Genomic DNA, 21419 nt, shown 5'->3' with positions numbered 1-21419 from the left:
TTCTTAAAGTCAGCATTCATTAAAGCTTCATTTGAACTGTCTTCATCCGCTTGTATTTTTGTCCTTATTGACCCTATAAGTTGGGCTGCTTTGGCGTTGGCTTGGGCATCTAACCAGTCATTATTAGCTTTTATATATTCTGCGCTTTTCATTGCCTTTTGCATGGCTGCGTCGTTATTTTTACTTTCTTGTGCTAAGTTTTCATACTGTACGGTTTGGTTTTGCAACTGTAAAAGTTTTTCTGCCTTTACATTTGCTTCAACTTCTTTTTTATACTCATCGCTATCCATATATGTCTTCAGGGCTTTTTGTTTTATCTCTTCATCTTTCAGTACTTTATATTGAGTAGTATGGTTTTTCAAATTTATAACATCTTGTTCCATTTTTGCTACTTCTGCTGCTTTTTCTGACACTTTTTTCGCATATTCCTCTGTACTTAGTTCTTTCAGTTGTTCTTCTTTCTTCTTTTTCTCTACGTTTAACTCATTGAGTTTCTTTGTGTGTCTGTCATATTCTAGTTTCTTTTCGTTTTCACTTATTTGTTTCTGTATGTCTATGTTTGACTTTTTGACATCTGTTATTTGATTTTTGAGTGAACTCAAATTCATTTGACTTTGAGGGTTATAGGCTGTTCCGTCTGCAGCTCCACCATAGCCTGCCATTTTCGCTAAAAGTGCCGCTCTTAAACCTCCACTCTGTGCACCAATAACTCGGTTTAAAAGCATAGGGTTGCTTGACATTTGTTGCAACATAGTGGGGTCATTCATAATTTGTTGTTGCAACTGTTGTTGTGGTGTCAGTTTTACTATTGGATGTTTCAATGCTCTCTTCCTCTTACGTATATTCTTACGTAGCTTACGTGGCATTTTAAGTGAAGTTAAAAAGTGGTTTTTGACAGATGTTTATATGACACTTTTTGTTCAGCTCAAAAAACTACTCGGTCAAAGTGTTGTCAGTTTTGTAAAATAACCGTCCTATCTTGTTTTAAAATGGAGAAAAGGCTTCTCAAAGTATACTTCCTTGGAACGCCCGTAACTTTTCCTGTAGCGACGATAGACCCTTACTTGTCCGGACAAAGTTATACTAAACATCTTCAGGGCTAGAGGGCACGAAGTGCCTGGAGGCCCCACTACCTTTTTTTTTTTTTTTTTTTTTTTTTTTCTATGTTAAGTGAGAAAAGGTTCTCCATGGAGAATCAAAAATGAAAATGAATTTATTTAAGGGTATAGTAAACTCAAAATTCTAGAGTTTTGAGAGTGCCAATAAACTCTATAGGCCTATATATATCTATATTTTAAAGGAGAGGTTACGCCATAATATTTGATATTATAAATTATTAATTCAAAATAAAAGTAGAAAATGAAACTAATTTTATTCTAACCTATATAAATATATCAATAATCTAAAATGATTATAGTCTGAACTATATTTTACCAGATTATCAAATATAAGAGAAATGAAATAAGGCATAAAAATATCATAGCATAATTATTGGATAAATGCATTAATAAATTATTTATATCATAATGAGAAAAAATCAAAATAAGAAAATGAGCATAATAATAATTTAATTAAAAACAAAAGCAATAAATAAAATGTAATTTTCGTTAATCAAAGTCATCAATGTCTTCGTCTTCTGATTCCCATTCGGACTTGAAAACTTGATAATCTCCTCCTGGTACACTCTGAATGAATTTTTTGTATTTGTTCTGTTTTTTAGAACCTTTTGTAACAGTTTTTTGTTTCAATATCATTTTGGAGTAACAATTCTCTTCAAATGATTTGACACAATCTTCTGGAAGTGGGGAAGATGTAATGCTTTTTGTATATCTCCGAGAAAATGCTCTGGATCATTCCATTCTAAGATTGCAACGTTAACTCTAATGTTAATGTTCTTCCAGGCTCTTGATTTGTCCAAATAGCATGCAATTTTGGAGTTAAACGCTTCATTCATGCAGGTAGATCCAATGGAAGAAACTTTGGAAACTATGGGTGTCCATTTGTGAACCCAGTCATAGAGCATGAATTGAAGTTGGATCGAATTGACACCTTTTTGCCATTCAAAGCATTTGTAATTGTGCGGTTCGCAAAAAGAATGATTGCCTACGTAATGGTAGACACAATTCTCCCACATTTTCGTACGTTTGTCAATATTTTCTTCGGCAAAACATGACCAAAGCCACATACTTAGGCTTGCATTCAGACCCCAGAAAGGTCTCTCTATTTTTTCAATCTTCTGAGTCTTGTCGTTGAAAACTTCAACTGTCTTATGAGAAGCTGAGAACTTTGTAAAATCTTTTGAGATATTTTTTGATACATGACCTGGATCGAATCTTTCAAGATGAGAGACGCCAAATTCTTTAAAGACAGAGACACTTTTGTTATCTCGGTCTTTAATAATCTCTTTAACATCTTTCAAGATATTGTATTTCTTTAATTGCTTCAAGATGATTCGAGTTCCAGCACTTTCCATATTGTTGGAAGCTCCGGAATACTGAGCATGCTGTCTGTTTCCACCAATATGGTTGATGTTCACGCATGCAAGAACTCTTTTTGTGACAGCATCGAGCGCAGTTACTGTACAACTTGGCGAGTTTCGCCTGTGCGTCCATCTTGCATCAATGGATAAGTAACCACTGAAGGACTTTCTCGACAGCATTAGGGAAATACTTTTAAGTCTTCTAATCTTATCGTCACAAAATCTCTGTTGTCTCATGACACCACTCTTCACAGGGGGCTTAGTTCCACAAAGAGAAAGAAAGCGAGCACCTTTTGTATATGGCATTCCGGTCATTATGCAAGCACCAAGCATCTGTCGCGCTGAGAGTCGACGACGTTCGTGGAGTAAAATGTTATGCATTGCCTTTGTTTTCCGTTTTGGGTGAACAATATGGCCCATACAACAACAAAAAAATGAAATCCCGCCAAAAGTGAAAATTGAATAAAAAGTAATAATTAATAAATATATACTATATCATTAGATGAATATTTTGGAATAACATTTTAAAATCGAGGTTTTTCAATGGATAACGGTTCAATCAAAAATTTGACCCCATTTTAGAATCTACATTAAAAATGGAACATTTCTGTCGTTTCAAAATTCCAAAATAACGTTTCTATTCCTCTCAAAAGTAAAAATAAACTTTATTGGGGAAAAATATTTTTATTTTCCAAAAAAAAATGAAAACCTTAAATGCAAATCTAATTTTGATGCTTTTGTTTGTGATTTTTTGGATTTCGAAAAAAATTTGAAAATTCAGACAAGTTACCATTAACACTAATACGTTTCAGCGAGTCGGTCCCATCAGAGAAATTTTCATAAATCGGCGATATAATTTATTATTTCAGCAAAATATTCTCAGATCCAACTAGAATAAGGTCAAATTATACAAATTTAGCAAAGGCTAGTTATCCTACCTATTCAATTAACTTTAATTTTAAATAATTCAAGACAATTCTCAAAATTACCTTAATAATCGCGTTCTCTTCGCAAAATGACGATTCATCATTCACTACCAGCATAACTGAGGGCTTGTGCTCACAGAATAATACAGATAATTTACTTATTAATGCAAAATTTAGTACCAAAAGGTAATCATAGAAGATACAAAAAAAGTTTCTTTATTTTGATTGCTGATTTTATTTCTTCTAAAATTTACCAAATCTAAAAAATCCAAAATTGAATGCTATTGAATTTCATGTTTATGTAACATATACTATTTATTATATAAGGAATAAAAATTTTATAGTTTTAATCAAAAATAAAGGTGTACTAAATGCATACAAAACAAGGTATTTTTTACTCATCCAAAATATGTTAACAGTGCTATTTATATAATCAATATCCGAATTTCGAAATCATTTTGATGAAATCTTTATTTTAAAATTGAGTTGACTGTTAAAATCACCCGAGAAGAGGGATTATCTCAATGAAAAGTACATAAAATAGCAAACGCACAAGATGGCACTATGCAGCTTTATATTGTTATACAGGATGAACATATAAAATGTTTGGAAAACACTTACTTCGTTCTACAAATGTGTATCTCTTTATATCAAAGATTCTTCTCAAATTATTGAGAGACTTCTCTCAAAAAAAGGAAAATTTGATAACTAAAAAAAATTATGGCATAACCTCTCGTTTTGCATAGATATATATTTACATGGTCACAGAGCTTATTTTCATTGTCAAAACTTAAAAATTTTTAGTGGACTATACCTTAATTGCAAGTATTGAGTTACATTAGCACATTTAAATATATAGAATTACGGATAAATTAATTGGCAATTTTACACTTAAAGATATGAGCTCTCAATTTTCGACCCCAATATACGTTTATTTTAGTTTCGGCATATTAACATGAAGCAAGAGCCAAACCCTTAAAGACGTGTCCTCTAGTTTTGCCAACTCTTTCATATATTGTAACTATTTTCAGGAAAAAACGCAAATTCAAAATTAGAAATTCACATTTAATCGAGTATAGTATTAAATTACTATCTTTCGTACACGGACCAAGCAACAACTCAAGGTGCATGCTCATTACAGACAAAATCCCCTCTAGTGCACTTAAATTGGGTGAGTTAGCACCAAACAAGCCATAAGTTAAAGATCTGAACTTGCTCCAGACAATGTATCACTTTAGTTATGAATGCACCAGAAATCCGTCCCAAACTCATACATTTCTACGCTAATCACGATAATAAATATACTATTTTGTACTTTTTACAATAAATCTCTCTTTGTTACACTACAAAATCAATGTGCATTTCGTTGCACCAGTTTTGAATCTTGTTAAATAATGATTTTTGTTACTTTCATGATACAGTCCCATTTAGTAAACGGATTATTTACAAAATAAAAATAAAAAATATATTTTTTATTTACGATTTTTTATATTTGGATTTTTAAGGCATAATTTAGAAAATATTAATAATTTAATCGATTTGATATTAAGAAAGACATTTAAAATTCATAAAAGATCCAAATAATTTCATATCCAAAGTTATTAATATTTGAAGATTTGAGGAAAGAAAAGGAGAAATATTGCATATGAAATGTTTTCAAAAAATACATCAGAAATTGTAAAAGAATTTTAATAATTAATAAGATTTGGATGGGTTAAAATTTGTGATGAAACCACCCGATGCTAACTCACGCCACACATACACAGAAGCATTCTATCACGCAACCACCCGATGCTAACTCACGCCACACATACACAGAAGCATTCTATCACGAACCACCCATGCTAACTACATACACAATTCTATACGAATCCAACCAATTTGACATTAATTTTTATTAATATATTTTTCATTACTATATGCAACCACCCAATTTGACATTAATATTCATAAATATATTTATCAAACTTATATGCACCCAACGAATTTTCAAATTCCTATCAACCACTTCTTTATTTTTATATTTTACAATTCTTTTATATACAAATTTAATACAAAGTTTTTATTCACTCATCATCTCTACTTCTTTATTATCTTCAATCTCATTCTAGCAGCTCTCGCATCTTTTACTTCCTTCATTAATTCAGGCAAGTATTTTTCCAACCAAATTTCTGGTTTATTTTGTAATGCAGATTCATAATTTTTTGATTGTTTTTCCAGAGAATTGATTAAATCTTTGGCATCTTGGAACGTTTCAAGATTATAAAGCAGTTTTACGACTAAAACTGCTTTATTTTTATCGTCAATATCAATAAATTCTGCGTATTTTGATATTTCGATCGGCGAACTCTTTTCTTTGTGATCCACGAGTTCATCCTGATCACCTACATTTTTATCGATTGGGAATTCTATGATTTCACCTACGTTTTCTCCTATTTTCATAACATGTATGCCTGCAGAGGGAACATGTCTCTTATTCATAAAGAAATCCTTGCAATATTTACAAGGATTCTTATCAGTATTAATATCATTATAGGAGAATCCGCAATGTATGCATTTTTCGTTTAACAAGTCATTCTTCTCGCGTTTTTGCTTATTAATGGGATCAATTGATTCATTAATCCTAATGATAGTATCATTCAGAATGAATTTGATGAAAGTAGAAAAGTTTCTTGCTTTTTTTGCAAGTTCGTTAATGTGTCTATGCTTACCCTCTGCACTATTATTAGTGCTTATAGGTGGAATGCGGTGGTATGCTGCTAAATGCTCTTGATCTTTATATATCTGCTTCCATTTTTCCAGCTGCTCATCTGATATATTCTTTGTAGCATACATTTTCTGAACCGATGGATCAAAACATTTGTAATTGTCCTCAAAATCTTGGGCCGATTTTGATAATAATACTATCAGAGCAAAAACATGTAGTAAAGTATTATTGCCCATGGTTCCGAGATAGTGCCTAATACAGATATAATTTTGGAAATGATTCGTATTCAAAAATTTTAAAACTCCAGTACCTAAATCGCTCATCCATTTGATTCTTGAAAAGTGCTCCATAATGTTTAATGATTTAAATTCAATATTCATGGCTGTAAGCCACCGTTGATAAGCAGCGGATGATTCGCTGCGCCCTATGTATATCCCTAGAGGGTAACCTCGCATATAGTAATTACCACGAGGAAAAATAAATATATATTTCGGCCATGAAAAAGTAGCATCTAAGTGAATTAAATTACACTCCAACGCCAAATTTCCTGATTCGCTTGGAATATATATAAGAAATTCTATAGGATTTCCATTGACGAATAAACTATCACTTCTTATCGTTGTGCTATAATTTACATAAAATTTCCCGGGATATGAAGTTAAGATATCACCAATCTCATTATCATGCTTTATTTTTTCCTGTATTTCATCTTGCAGAGGATGTCCTGGGAGATCAACTTTCGTTATTTGAATGTACCATTTTAACCTCCCTGAAAACTCTTTGGGTAATTTTATGTTTTTCATGTTTTTTGGTACAGTAATCATCCACAACGTATCTGATACTTTTGAATATTCAAAGGATACGATTTTGTCATACAATGTGATCTTAAAGTAATAATAATTATCTGTAGAAATTTTTAAAGGGGAATAATCTTCGTTTTGAAGTAGAAAATAATTTAAGTTTACAGATCGATCAGAACTTATATTGGAAAGGCCCAAATGAATAAATGCTGGCATTTGTTCCAAAAACTTCAATGTTTGTTCATAAGTTAACACATTGATATGAATACCAGGGCTTATTAGAATTAATTGCATTGATTTGAGTTTTTCAATATCAGTATTTTTAGAGCATTCAAAACAAATATGGCAACCATCTATTGTAATTGGAGACCGATCAACTGGAATTTTTTCTATGGATTCATGAAATTGTTTGATCGCTGTAAATTTAATACCCATGATTTGTTCAAAATCTGCTTGAATTTTTTTGTCAGCTTTCAAACAAGCTTTTGCTAAAATTTCCAGAAGGTCATTGTTTTTTATTTGATTCAAAACATTAAAGTTCTTGTACATAAAATCATTATTTTGAATTAGGGCCTCATGGAAGATTAAATGAATCTTTAAACGAATAACTTTGCTTTCATTCAAATTCATTACTGATATAATATTATTTGTTGAAACAATCGAAGAGAGTAATGGATTTCTAAATGTAGAAAATAACTCTGAGATATTGTATGCAAAAGATAAAACATACTTGATTTGGTTTGTAAATTGATAAGTCTGCAAATTGAATTTATCATTCATTTTGAAAATTGTTTCGTTTGGGCTTGACATTATCAATGCTTTCATGATTGGTGTAACATTATCTATATTACACGAATTTAAAATATTAATTGATTCAAATTTAACTGCTAGTTCATAGAAAGAATATTTACTATTATCCAATATAGATCTGATACGTATTTGATAATATTCTTCACCATTTTGATTTGTTTGATCTGAAATTAAAACATTAATAAAATCTTCGATTGTTAAATCACACGATTTTCCTGAAAAAGCAAAAATATTCGAATATCTTTTATCGCCATTAATTATTGCTTGTATTAATGGTTTAGAAATTCCTGCTTTTGAGTATAATTCCTGGTCAAATGAAAAATTTTGTAAGAAACCTATAACCTGTGCATAAAATTTGGGGCGGGCAATTATAAATGCTTCTAAAAATTTAAGAATATATTGTTCCCCTAGACGATGGATTTTGATTTTAATTTGACTGAGATCTGTTTGCAAATATTTTTCACTTATAATCATATTTACCATTTCTGTAAAAGCTTCAGCGGATTTCTGAAATTTAGGTGTTGTTTCATATGTTTGAAGATACTTTACTTCATCGCTATTCGAGATAAAACGCTCTTTGAGTTCCTCCAAATAACAAATGATAGATTTATTTTCAAATCCAAATAATTTATGTCCAAAATTATATACATTCTTAATATTTCTGTTTAATTCTTTGATTTTTGAAACGATTTGTCCCCAAGGATATGATGGTGAATCTCCGACATATGCATTTGATAATGAATCCAAAACAGTGAATTTAGGTTTACCATCTTGATAAGTTATTTTATTTGTATACCATTCTTTTTGATAGGGTTTATTGGAAGAATAATATAAAATTTTTGAAATATACCCATCTGGATAAATTGTTGAATCAGAATTTACACTATTACATCTAATAGAACCCAACTGAATTAAAATCAAATCATCCGAAACATTTAATGGTAGATGAAGATGGTTTAGCATTAAAAAAATTGTCACTTTTTTAAAATTTCGGATTTTTAAGAGTATGTTGAAAATTAAACATACTCTTAATATATGTTAATAATTATCATTTGATAAAATTATTTAAATAGTAATCAAAATATTGTTATAAATATTAATGGAGTTGAAAAATTATGATCATAAAAGTAAGATGTTAGCATCTAGCCTCAGTAGATACTAAGTCATATCAGAATAGACACATATTCATCCTCAATTGACTCTTACTCATCTTCAATTGATTCTCACAAATAATCAATTGATTCTCATCACTCACTAATCAATTGATTCTCATCAATTGATTCTCACAAATAATCAATTGATTCTCGCTAAGAATCAAGTGATTCTCACTCTTCCTCAATTTCTTCTTAGTATTATTCAATTGATTCTCACTGATGTTCAGTTGAATCTCACTAATAATCAAATGATTCTCACTCATCCTCAATTGATTGTCACTTATTCACAATTTATTCTTAAACAACCTTAATTAACTCCCAGTATTCTTCAATTGATTCTCACTAATTATAATTTGATTCTCAGTCATCCTCAATTTATTCTAACTCAATAAGAATATGAATATGAAAATGGATTGGAATAGGTGATAATTAAAATATATTGATATGAATTTGTGAGAGTGTCTTTAATAAAGAAAAATTTGTCAAAGAACAATAATGTCAAATTTGGTGGGAGCATATAGTAATGAAATATTTATTGATAAATATTAATGTCATAATAATTGAGAGCATGTAGTAATGAAAAATTAATTGATAAATAATAATATTAAATAGGGTGATTGCATTGATCAATACATATATATGAATGAATTTCGATGTCAAACCGTCAGTCATATTGTTAGTCAAAACGTCAGTTATATTCTCATTCATACACTCACTCAAACCGTCAGTCATATTGTCAGTCAAACTCTCAGTCATATTGTCACTCAAACTGTCAGCCAATTGTCAGCTAAACTCTAAGTCATATTCTAACTAAAGCCGTCACTCATATTGTCAGTCAAAACGTCAGTCATGTTGCCACTCAAACTATCAGTCTTATTCTCACTAAAACCATCAGTCATACACTCTTTTAAACTATGAGTCATATTGTCACCCAAACTCTCAGTTATATTCTAAATAAAACCGTAAGTCATAGAGGCTGTCAAACCGTCAGTCTTACTCTCAATAAAAAGCTAATTCATAGTGTCTGTCAAACCACAGTCATATTGTCACTCAAACTGTCAGTAATATTCTAATTAAAGCCGTCAGTCATATTGTCAGTCAAACTGTAAGTCATACACTCACTCAAATCAACAATCATATTGTCACCCAAACTATCAGTCTTATTCTCACTAAAACCGTAAGTCATATTGTCAGTCAAACCGTCAGTCTTATTGTCAGTCAAACTATCAGTCTTATTCTCACTAAAACCATCAGTCATACACTCTCTTAAACTATGAGTCATATTGTCACCCAAACCCTCAATCATACACTCACTCAAATCAACAGTCATATTGTCAGTCAAACTGTCAGTCTTATTCTAACTAAAAAGCTAATTCATAGTGTGTGTCAAACCGAAGTCATATTGTCACTCAAATTGTCAGTCATACACTCACTCAAATCAACAGTCATATTGTCACCCAAACTGTCAGTCTTATTCTCACTAAAACCATCAGTCATACACTCTCTTAAACTATGAGTCATATTGTCACCCAAACTCTCAGTTATATTCTAAATAAAACCGTAAGTCATAGAGGCTGTCAAACCGTCAGTCATATTCTAACTAAAAAGCTAATTCATAGTGTGTGTCAAACCGTCAGTCATATTGTCACTCAAATTGTTAGTCATACACTCACTCAAATCAACAGTCATATTGGCGCTCACACTCTCAGTCATATTGTCAGTCAAACCGTCAGTCTTATTGTCAGTCAAACTATCAGTCTTATTCTCACTAAAACCATCAGTCATACACTCTCTTAAACTATGAGTCATATTGTCACCCAAACCCTCAATCATACACTCACTCAAATCAACAGTCATATTGTCAGTCAAACTGTCAGTCTTATTCTAACTAAAAAGCTAATTCATAGTGTGTGTCAAACCGAAGTCATATTGTCACTCAAATTGTCAGTCATACACTCACTCAAATCAACAGTCATATTGTCACCCAAACTGTCAGTCTTATTCTCACTAAAACCATCAGTCATACACTCTCTTAAACTATGAGTCATATTGTCACCCAAACTCTCAGTTATATTCTAAATAAAACCGTAAGTCATAGAGGCTGTCAAACCGTCAGTCATATTCTAACTAAAAGCTAATTCATAGTGTGTGTCAAACCGTCAGTCATATTGTCACTCAAATTGTCAGTCTTATTCTAACTAAAAAGCTAATTCATAGTGTGTGTCAAACCGAAGTCATATTGTCACTCAAATTGTCAGTCATACACTCACTCAAATCAACAGTCATATTGTCACCCAAACTGTCAGTCTTATTCTCACTAAAACCATCAGTCATACACTCTCTTAAACTATGAGTCATATTGTCACCCAAACTCTCAGTTATATTCTAAATAAAACCGTAAGTCATAGAGGCTGTCAAACCGTCAGTCATATTCTAACTAAAAAGCTAATTCATAGTGTGTGTCAAACCGTCAGTCATATTGTCACTCAAATTGTCAGTCATACACTCACTCAAATCAACAGTCATATTGGCGCTCACACTCTCAGTCATATTGTCAGTCAAACCGTCAGTCTTATTGTCAGTCAAACTATCAGTCTTATTCTCACTAAAACCATCAGTCATACACTCTCTTAAACTATGAGTCATATTGTCACCCAAACCCTCAATCATACACTCACTCAAATCAACAGTCATATGTCAGTCAAACTGTCAGTCTTATTCTAACTAAAAAGCTAATTCATAGTGTGTGTCAAACCGAAGTCATATTGTCACTCAAATTGTCAGTCATACACTCACTCAAATCAACAGTCATATTGTCACCCACACTCTCAGTTATATTCTAAATAAAACCGTAAGTCATAGAGGCTGTCAAACCGTCAGTCATATTCTAACTAAAAAGCTAATTCATAGTGTGTGTCAAACCGTCAGTCATATTGTCACTCAAATTGTCAGTCTTATTCTAACTAAAAAGCTAATTCATAGTGTGTGTCAAACCGAAGTCATATTGTCACTCAAATTGTCAGTCATACACTCACTCAAATCAACAGTCATATTGTCACCCACACTCTCAGTCATATTCTAAATAAAACCTTAAGTCATAGAGGCTGTCAAACCGTCAGTCATATTGTCACTCAAACTGTCAGTCTTATTCTAACTAAAAAGCTAATTCATAGTGTGTGTCAAACCGAAGTCATATTGTCAGTCAAACTTTCAGTCATACACTCACTCAAATCAACAGTCATATTGTCACCCAAACTATCAGTCTAGGGTTGTTAGATTCCCGACGATAGGTGTCTTGGAAGATTTGCCTGGTGTCATCATAGTGTCTTTAAATCAAAAATTTTATTTTGGAGTTAGTTTTATTGATTTTTCAATAAAAAACATTTCTAAAACAAGAAAATAAAACGATAAAATATTTATATTTTATATAAGGATCTTATATATTTAAAATAAATATCATTTTATTTTTTCATTGGTGTCTGTCAAACCATAATACACTATTCAAAAATTCAATGTGTCTTGCGGTTTCAAAAGACACCTTCAAATTGAACGATAGCACAGACACTATTGAATTTTACCCATTGTATTTAGTTTTTACCCTTTTATTTTTAAGAATTAATGAATGAAACAGCCGTTTTGCTATGACCTCAATCACTTTTATTTATTATTTTAAATATTATTTAATTTTATTATTTGAATAGGCCAACTTATATTTGAGAAGCTCAATTTGAGACCACTTAATACATTGAAATATCATAAATATTGAAATATTAAAAAGTGTATTTCAAAATATTGAAATTATAAAAATTTATAATACTGAAATTGAGACAAATTAATAAATTCAATGTGTTTTTTTTTGAAATAACTCTCAAATATTATTTTTTTGTTTATTTAATGATGAATAAATATGATAGCTTTAGTCAATCATAAAAACTAATTTAAGTTTAAAATAAAGAAAGGATAATTTGATCGTTTTTTAAAATACAATTATTTTTGATGATTTGCAAGAATCTTTGAAAAGAATATAATATAGGTTCTATTTTTGTAAAATTTATCCAAATCATGTATTACATAAATTACGATTAAAACGATGAACGAACCAAAAAGTGTGTTTTGTGTTTTGTTGAAAAAAAAAAAAAAAAAAAAAAAAAAGGTAGTGGGGCTTCCAGGCACTTCGTGCCTTCTAGCCCCGAAGATGTTTAGTATAAATGAAGTTTAGAGGACATACATGACTGTGAGTTTTATTTACGACAAGATAGAATATGAGAGAGGTCCTATAACCGGACAAGTAAGGGTCATATAAACATCTGTCATTTTACTCAGAATTTTATACAGAATTCAATAAAAATATATTTTAGGGTAGATGGTTAGATCTAACCTCTTTTCTAACCTCATTTCTACCCATATGTCCTTACTGAAAAAGTATGTGTTCCATCTGTCATTTTACTCAGAATTTTATACAGAATTCAATAAAAATATATTTTAGGGTAGATGGTTAGATCTAACCTCTTTTCTAACCTCATTTCTACCCATATGTCCTTACTGAGAAAGTGTCATATAAACATCTGTCAAAAGCCGCTTTTCTGTCACTTTTCAGGTAAAAACATTTTTATTATATATATAAAATGAATTTTACAAAACCACCGTTACCCTTCTTTGGAAATAAGAGTAGATGTAAAGATATTCTATTGAGAGAACTTAAGAAACTACCGAATGGTCTAACATTTGTAGACTTGTTCGGTGGAAGTTTCTATATATCTCATTTGTGCCATACAATATTTCCTGACTCAAAGATTATATGCAATGACTTCGACAACTATATGGACCGTCTCAAACATATTCCAGACACAAACAATATATTGAAAGAGTTAAAAGAAAAGATACCTATAGGTAAGATGGAACGTATACCATTAGATAAGAAAAATACTGTCAGAGAGGTTTTGAAAAAGGCAGAGTATATTGACTGGGATAGTATATCTGCTAGACTATTATATAGTGGTGCTATAAGAGTTCATGACATTGAAACACTTATGTCAAAAGTTTTATATCTTAACTATACAAATGTTTTCAAAGAGAACATAGAAAAATATATTGAGGGTATAGAGTTTGTGAGATGTCATTGGACAGAGTTGTATGAAAAATATAAAGACAAGGAAAATGTTTTCTTTATAGTGGACCCGCCGTTCTATAACACATGGGATTTTCAATACCAAGTAGACTGGACTTTGAGAGACTCTTTAGAAACTTTAGACGTTTTACATAACCATCCATGCTTTTACTTTACATCCGATAAAAGTGGTTTGGAAAGTGTCGTGAGATGGTTAGAGGACATACATGACTATGAGTTTAGATACGATAAGATAGAATATGAGAGAGGTCCTATAAACTGGAGAAAGTGTCATAACAAAGAAATTTTACTAGTAAGTAAATGTGGTTTGAAATAGGACTACTTGTTTTAGGTTTTTTCCATTGTGTCATTTACTTATTTGACGTGGCAGAAAGATATAGAGAATATGAAGATGAACCAATGCCTGCAAATGTTCAGTATATGTACTCGTAAGAGATATTTTTATCTAATATTAAATGGACGCACAGAACTTAGCGAATGCACAGCAACCTGGACAACCAAACCCAGAGAATATTCCAAATGAAGTTAGAATACAAACTGCAATGGCAAACTATGGTCAAGTGCCAACAGATGTACAAATGCAAACTGCCATGTCAAATGACGCTGCGTTAGGTTTGCCACCATGGTATGCAAATATGAGATGGAAAGAGTTTTATACAAACCCTGAAGTGGGATATAAACAACTCTATGCAGATGACGCGAACACAGGAGTTGACCCAGAGTATGTTTTCTACCAGAGGAGAAACAGAATGTATGAGCTCCAGTTAAAGAATGCTATGGAACTCAACAGGAAACGTAAGAGACTAGGCGGACATTAGATTTTACATATAGTAAAATGGGTTTCTTTGGAAGAATAGGAAACTTCTTTCGAAATGTTGGAAGAGGTATATGGAATGGAAAAAATCTGTCGGAAGAGGAGTATGGAACGGTGTCAAAAATATTGGTAAAAGAGTAGGTCAGTTCGTTGGTATTATACCTAAAGACCCTGAACCAGAAGAACAAGCTCCTGTTATACAACAGCCTGAACCTGCACCACAGTCTAGTTGGCAACCAAATCCAACACCTCAACCGTATTAAAAATCATATTTTTACCGTTCGATAGTAGTTGTATATGAAACTAAGTTCTAAGTAAAACGCGTGGTATAATGGAATTATTCTCTTTCTTCCATCTGTAGTAAACCATACTTGAAAGTCTGAAATACTTCCACTTGGTGGTTCGTATAGCTTTGTAGGTTTTTCGTAAAAGTCATTTGCCAAGCATAAAAAAGAGTTTTGTGCACCAGAAAATGAAGCATGAACTATAATAGCATCTGAGTCGAAAACATTTTCATATGTTCCATTAGGGTTTTCGACTTCATAAAAGTTCGGGTGTACTGGATATTCTGCAGGCTGATTTAACATCCTCAAAAATCTATACCATGCCAAGTTGTTATATTTTGTAGAAATATAAACGTCTTCTCCAAGGTCTTCTATTCTATTGATTTTAACAGTTGCATTTTTCCTGTCATATATAATATCGAGATGGTACTCTCCTTCGTCAATGTTGTACTGTTTTGCATATTCGAGATAGATATCGTTTATTTTTTCTTGAAAAGCTTGAAGAGTTGTTTCTAAGTTTACAAGCAAATTCACTTGTAAAAGTTTTCCCTGTTCAAATTTCTCATACGTACGTTTTTCTTTGTTATAGTATCGAACTTCAAAAGCGACCGTAAATGGGAAACCATGTATGGCTTCTGAAATGAACTTCATTCTACGAAAGCCAACAGCTTTTGTGACGGATGGGTCTCTTAGCCATCTCAATGGGTAGTCAAAACGATAGCCTTCATGCTTTACGGTCTCTGTCTCAAACTTTTGACCTACGTTAGTAAAAAGTTCATCTAATGGTTTAGTTGTAGCAACTCTTGAATTTTCTTTTTCTATTGAAAGCATATTTTATCTAGAATAAAAATGTCGAAAGAAACAGCGTCTATGAGAGAAATACAACACAACCGACAACTCATTGTACAAGCTCTAAATAAGAACACAACAAACTTTTCAAACTATTCTAAGATATCTGAGTCATTGAAAGAAGGAAACTTAAAACTGACGATAAATCCATTGACAGACGAGTTTCTGTTTCAAGACAGTAAGAACCATACTGTTTGTATAAATCCAACAAAAAGAACTTTAAACGAGAAACCTATAGATGAACTTCTTTTGAAGGCAGATATTGACAACAAAGCTGACAAAGAGTATGTAGATGCAACAAGAGACTATATTCTCGCATGGACAGATAGAACATACCCACAAAAACATCATACACATAACATCTATGACGTAGATGAACTTCAAGAAATGTTAGATGACAAAGCGGATAAAACATATGTTGACAATAAAATGTCAAGTGAAGTGACAAGAGCTGACAAAGAATATTCTAAAAAGACTCATACACATACCATTGCAAATATTACAAACTTACAAGAAACCTTAAACAGGAAAAGTGACGTTGGACATACACACGATTTCTTCGCAACTGTTGGTATAGAAAATATTGCAGGAACGGTTGAAGAACCTGATGGAACTGGTGGGATGTATTAAATTGGAAACCTCCTAACTTTCCACAAGGTTTAACATCGGAGGATGACATAACAACGATGAAAGACATTAAATGTAGAAATGTCTATGTCATGGAGGATGAAAACAAAGTTAAATTCACTGCTCAAGATTTATATGATAAAAAAGCTGACAAAACAGAGCTTCAAACGTTAAAGACAGAAATACTTCAAACAGTATATCCTATAGGTTCTATTTATACGTCAATGAACTCTACCAAACCAGAAGTAGTACTTGGTTTTGGAACTTGGACTCAAATAGTCGACAGGTTTTTGTATTGTGCAAACTCTTCAAAGGAAACAGGTGGAAGTAAAACGATTTCAGGTGAAAACTTACCTGCGCACAGTCACTACATAGATTTAAGTACATCTCAAGCAGGTTGGCATAAGCATAGATTTTGGGATTGGTCAGCAATGAAAAAGGTAAAGGATATGATGTTAAAGACAACGTTCAGTTTGCTATAAATTGTTTCTGGGTAGCACACAGGGAGAAGGAAACCATACACATCGCGTTTCAGGGTATACGCAAACAACAGGACAAAGTAAAGACTACATGCCACCTTACATGACAGTTTACGCATGGTATAGAAATGCTTAGTCGTCATTTTCAACTTCTTTAGCATATTCGTCAGGAGTTGTCTTATATTTGTTAGGAACTGTCTTTGAAAGTATACCACCTTGAACTTTGACAAGTTTGAAACGAGGTCTGACAATAGTAGTTTTATCTTCTGCTTGCAGTGTGTACATTTTGCCATGTTTGCCTAAAACTTCATAATATTCTCTTGTATACTTTCTTCTATTTTTACGAACACGAATGTGAGTACCTGTCGGGTTCCCATTGTTGTCATAGTCAATAGTATTTTCATATGGGTCGCGTTTGGTATTTCTATTTTTACTTTGTCACCTTTCTGAAGTTTGAAGCCCGGCATTCTTTCTTGTTTGTCTCTTTTGACTAAATTATTAAATATATAGTCTTTCTCTAAGTCAGGGTTGTTTTTCATTTCTTCGGGAGAGTGGTTTCCCAAACCTTTTTGTTTACGGTTATTGTAAATATTTAAAACTTGTCTCATCTTTGCCATGGAGAAGTGTCTATATTTGTCGTCATATGACATTTCATCTACCTCACCACCTTGTGGTTGATTTAAGTCTCTTAAGATTTTTATACAACTGTCAATGACACCAAGAGCAGAATGGTTTTGGTCGACAATGAAATATTGGTTTACATTTTTTGAACGCAGATAGTTTTTAATCATCTGATTTGAAAGAACTTTCACAGTCAGATGTCAGTTTTGTTGGATGGTATTTGTCAACGAATATTGTCAAAGCAGTTTTCACATCTAAAATATTTTTGGACATAATGGTATGGCTTCACAGTATCTTGTGTTTTGACCGACAAATATTAGCCATATGGTGGTCCATCTTCTCTATACCTCGGAATGTTTTCCAAGATATCCATAAACCAAGCATTTGGTGTTGAACTAAAGATTTTTATCATGAGTGCTTTCTTTGTCGCTTTAGAAACATACGGGTCCTTGTTTGGATTCGTCATTTTTAACCCATAAGAAATGGGTTTATTTGGTGCAATAGCAGGAGTGCATCTAGATTTTTACGCAGTGGGAACATAGCCAGAGGTGTATTTGGATTGGAAGGAAGATTTTGAGTACATTAGGTATACTGAAAGAGAAAGCACAACCTATTATACAAACTGTACAGAAAGGTTGGGATGTAGCACGAGATGCAGCAAATCTTATTCCAAATCCTGAAACAAGAGGAAAAGTTCAAGGATGGATGGACAATGTAGGAAGACAAGCAGGAAACTACTATAACAAAGCAAATGACTACTATAACCAAGCAGGGCACTATATGGACCAAGGTGAAAGATTCTTTAACAGAGGATATAACCATGCACAACAATGGGTAAACAACAACCAACCGCAACCGCCTCAAACGTGGGGAATGTAAATTTTTTACTGAGATGAAATGAACAATACAGCATTGAGACAAATGGGTTCAAGATGGATTTGTCGGCTTCCAGCAGTTACACAACGTGTTTGTCAAGTTCTTCCTATACCTCAAGAAGTTTTAGACCGACTTAAAAAACCTAAACAACCAGTTGAAAACAAACCAAACTAAAATTTTTTACTGAGATGAAATGACCGAAGAAGTTGAAACGGTAGATTTGACACCACAAACAAAAAGTTCAGAACCATTGTCAAAACCTGTCAAAGAACTTACAGATGAAGAAAAAAATTCAATAATAGAAAGTGCCAGGTCTGGAAATACAAACCCTAACTATAAAGTCACTTTTCATAGAAATGGAACGGCTAGTATCTCAAAAAAGAAACAGACTCTCACAAATAAAATATTGAAGTCTGAAGGAGCTTTCGAGACAACAGATGGAAAAGTTTACTTCACTGACCAACAGTTCATTATAGAACATCTCATTGACTTAGAGTCGAAATATTCTAAACTTTACAACAAACACAAAAAGTTGAAAGGAAAACAAAAACAAATGGCATATGATATTTATGAAGATGTTGACACACATCCTGCAAGTGAGGTAAAGTCAGAGGAACCGAAAAGTGACGAAAAACCGATAGAAGAAGAACCAAAAACTGAAGATAAACCAAAACCAAAGTTTAGTCAACCTTCATTAGCTGGTATGGGTTGGCGTCAAAGACTTATGGCAGCAGGCGGTTATGTAAGTAAAGAAAAAACATTTTTTTATTTTTATAAAAATGCCCCCATATAGAATGGATAGAAAATCTGCTAGAATAAAAGCAGAGTTGCAAAGATATGGTTGGAGAGTTTCGAAGAAGTTTAAATATAGGAAGGGAAGACCCATAAAAGTCTATGACAAACTGCTGGTCTTCGCTACGAAATGGACTAGAAACAGCACGCGCAAATTATCCAAACAGACTAGAGAGGTTAGAAGAAGAACGTCTTATGACATGCCTTTCGATGTTAGTGAACCTCAAGTTGAAGGACACGACGGCTTTGCCAGATTCTACTGGAAACATGACGAACAATTGCATCCTTTGAGAAGGAAAAAAGGTAGTGAGAGATGGTCATGCTCCCATGGAAAGAACAAGATATGCATATGAAAAGTATCGTGAAGTTAGAAGTAAAATGGTTCAGGTCGAACCTTTACAGTAAACTTTGACGAAGGAAAGAACAAAGAAGGCTTCATGGGAGTACTTGCTGCCATACAAGACGGAAATAAGAAAGGATACAATCTCAGACTAACCGTAACAGATTTGGATGGTCATATTACTATGCGCATGGCAATGAACAAACAGCTGCAAACTTCTTGACGCTTTCAAGACTACAAAGAGAGAACAAATGGTTGACTCCGACTCAGACATTTTGAATGCAATTGAAGGAATTGCAAGTGTCAAGTTCGAATGGTACCAACCTAACCCTCAAGCAGTCAGACAACATGCTGGATACTTCCCGTTCATAAATAAGTCTGACATTGACTTGACAGGTATGGAATTTACAATTCAATTGAAAAATTGTCAATGAACCTTGTATTCTTACATGTCTCAGGAACTCTGGTCTTTTACAGAGAGAAGATGAAGTATCTTGAGTCATGTGTGAAGACAAGGTACATTCTCAGAGGTCAATTGGCAAAAATTGCACCGTTGGCAAATGTCAATATCCGAGTCAACATTCCTACAGAAAGGTTCTTCACATGACGACTATGTTGTTGACAAAGACTTACCATGGTTGAAGATTGTAATTGTCCACAACCACTTCATGTTGAACGAAAGTCTTATGTTCGGAAAAGGCAAGTGCAACATTGTCAGAGCTGTAACATTCTTTTCGAGAAAGGTTTGTTGGAACCAATTCCAGATGACAAGCTGACAGAAACTTTTGTACCAAAAGACGAAACAAACTTTTCACTGTTAGCAAGACCAAAAGTTGTTCCAGACAAAGTTCTAGTACAAAAGAAGTACACAGTTCCAAAAGGAGTTGGATTGTTCGGATACCAACCTGAACCAGAAGAACTTCCAATGAGGTTGCAAGAACTTCAAGATGCTATAAACAAACTTCCATTGAGACATCCAATTGACGTCAAATTGTATTGGAGAGCATCTGAGTTAGGTCAGAAGGTTTTATATGAAACAGGTTGCTTCGACGATGTTTATGAGATAACAGGAGAAGTTTCTCAGAAGATAAGAGACTCGCTTGAATTTCCAAAAACTGGTCCATTGGATGCGATAAGTTCGACTCATACGAAAAAATATACTATGTCGACCTTAACGCTGCGTACATGAGGTTCGTCCAATATATCCCGACTGGAATTCCAAACGAAGATGGTGAGTTCCCAGGAAGGAACTATACAGTTGGAAAAGTCATACAACAACTGTATGATATTAGGAAAGCTTCAAACCCCAAACTTGCAATGACATTAAAATTGCTTATGAATTCGACATGGGGGTATTCCATTAAAAAACCTCAAGAGATGAAGAGTAAACATTATGAGAAGGTCGACAACTTTGTTGAAAGGTTTTCTCCTTTTGTTTTGAAATACGAATTTACCGAAGGTGAAAGTGGCTTAGTAACCACATTAAAACCTATTGTCGAACATTGGTCTTACCCTCAGTTCGCAAAAGCAGTCCTTGACGAGTACAACAAATTCTTCTCCGAAGTCAAATCCAAAGTCAAGGTTTACTATGAGAACATGACGCACTCATGACGAACGAAGAAGGTACAACAAACTCATTGAAATGGGAATGGTCGGTGAAAAGATGGGTCAATTCAAATTGGACAAAATTTTCACCGAAGTTCATGTCCTCTCCAAGCGTAAGTACTGGGGTG

General features: G+C 32.9%; 9 protein-coding genes and 1 pseudogene across 10 annotated transcripts, besides 5 other annotated features; 6 read left to right on the top strand and 4 right to left on the bottom strand.

Moving 5' to 3' along the window:
• Positions 1-411: 411 nt before the first annotated feature.
• TVAGG3_0265050 (protein of unknown function, DUF4106 family) lies at positions 412-866 on the bottom strand (the record flags this gene model as incomplete). The annotated part of the gene is made up of 1 exon (XM_051228447.1): positions 412-866. A coding segment is annotated over one exon (455 nt), but the record flags the coding sequence as incomplete, so codon positions are not given.
• Positions 867-1221: 355 nt separating this feature from the next.
• Positions 1222-1243: a terminal%2Cinverted (terminal inverted repeat of Kolobok-1_TV transposon ID:TVAGG3_0265030).
• Positions 1222-4220: a mobile genetic element.
• On the bottom strand, positions 1751-2860 carry TVAGG3_0265040 (uncharacterized protein; the record flags this gene model as incomplete). The annotated part of the gene is made up of 1 exon (XM_051228446.1): positions 1751-2860. One exon carries the CDS (start codon positions 2858-2860, stop codon positions 1751-1753), a length of 1110 nt encoding a protein of 369 aa, XP_051098176.1.
• Positions 4200-4220: a terminal%2Cinverted (terminal inverted repeat of Kolobok-1_TV transposon ID:TVAGG3_0265030).
• Positions 4221-5568: 1348 nt separating this feature from the next.
• TVAGG3_0265020 (uncharacterized protein) lies at positions 5569-5847 on the bottom strand (the record flags this gene model as incomplete). Its single annotated transcript, XM_001296345.2, has 1 exon — positions 5569-5847. A coding segment is annotated over one exon (279 nt), but the record flags the coding sequence as incomplete, so codon positions are not given.
• A 7155-nt stretch (positions 5848-13002) lies between these two features.
• Positions 13003-13093: a terminal%2Cinverted (terminal inverted repeat of Maverick-3 transposon ID:TVAGG3_0264810).
• Positions 13003-21419: part of a mobile genetic element that runs on past the window's edge.
• Positions 13502-14320, top strand: TVAGG3_0265010 (phage tail repeat-like family; the record flags this gene model as incomplete). The annotated part of the gene is made up of 1 exon (XM_051228445.1): positions 13502-14320. One exon carries the CDS (start codon positions 13502-13504, stop codon positions 14318-14320), a length of 819 nt encoding a protein of 272 aa, XP_051098175.1.
• On the top strand, positions 14547-14822 carry TVAGG3_0265000 (uncharacterized protein; the record flags this gene model as incomplete). The annotated part of the gene is made up of 1 exon (XM_051228444.1): positions 14547-14822. The coding sequence occupies one exon, from the start codon at positions 14547-14549 to the stop codon at positions 14820-14822; it is 276 nt and encodes a 91-aa protein (XP_051098174.1).
• TVAGG3_0264990 (uncharacterized protein) lies at positions 15379-15933 on the bottom strand (the record flags this gene model as incomplete). Its single annotated transcript, XM_051228443.1, has 1 exon — positions 15379-15933. A coding segment is annotated over one exon (555 nt), but the record flags the coding sequence as incomplete, so codon positions are not given.
• On the top strand, positions 15952-16392 carry TVAGG3_0264980 (phage tail repeat-like family; the record flags this gene model as incomplete). Its single annotated transcript, XM_051228442.1, has 1 exon — positions 15952-16392. A coding segment is annotated over one exon (441 nt), but the record flags the coding sequence as incomplete, so codon positions are not given.
• TVAGG3_0264970 (uncharacterized protein) lies at positions 18576-18728 on the top strand (the record flags this gene model as incomplete). Its single annotated transcript, XM_051228441.1, has 1 exon — positions 18576-18728. The coding sequence occupies one exon, from the start codon at positions 18576-18578 to the stop codon at positions 18726-18728; it is 153 nt and encodes a 50-aa protein (XP_051098171.1).
• TVAGG3_0264960 (uncharacterized protein) lies at positions 18748-19107 on the top strand (the record flags this gene model as incomplete). Its single annotated transcript, XM_051228440.1, has 1 exon — positions 18748-19107. A coding segment is annotated over one exon (360 nt), but the record flags the coding sequence as incomplete, so codon positions are not given.
• On the top strand, positions 19938-20921 carry TVAGG3_0264950 (annotated as a pseudogene). Its single transcript has one exon. A coding segment is annotated over exon 1 (984 nt).

Source organism: Trichomonas vaginalis, chromosome V (genome assembly GCF_026262505.1).
Source record: "Trichomonas vaginalis G3 chromosome V, whole genome shotgun sequence".
NCBI classification, from domain to species: domain Eukaryota; phylum Parabasalia; order Trichomonadida; family Trichomonadidae; genus Trichomonas; species Trichomonas vaginalis.
The sequence above is the reverse complement of the archived record's forward strand: the minus strand, read 5'-3'. Positions and strand labels throughout refer to the sequence as shown.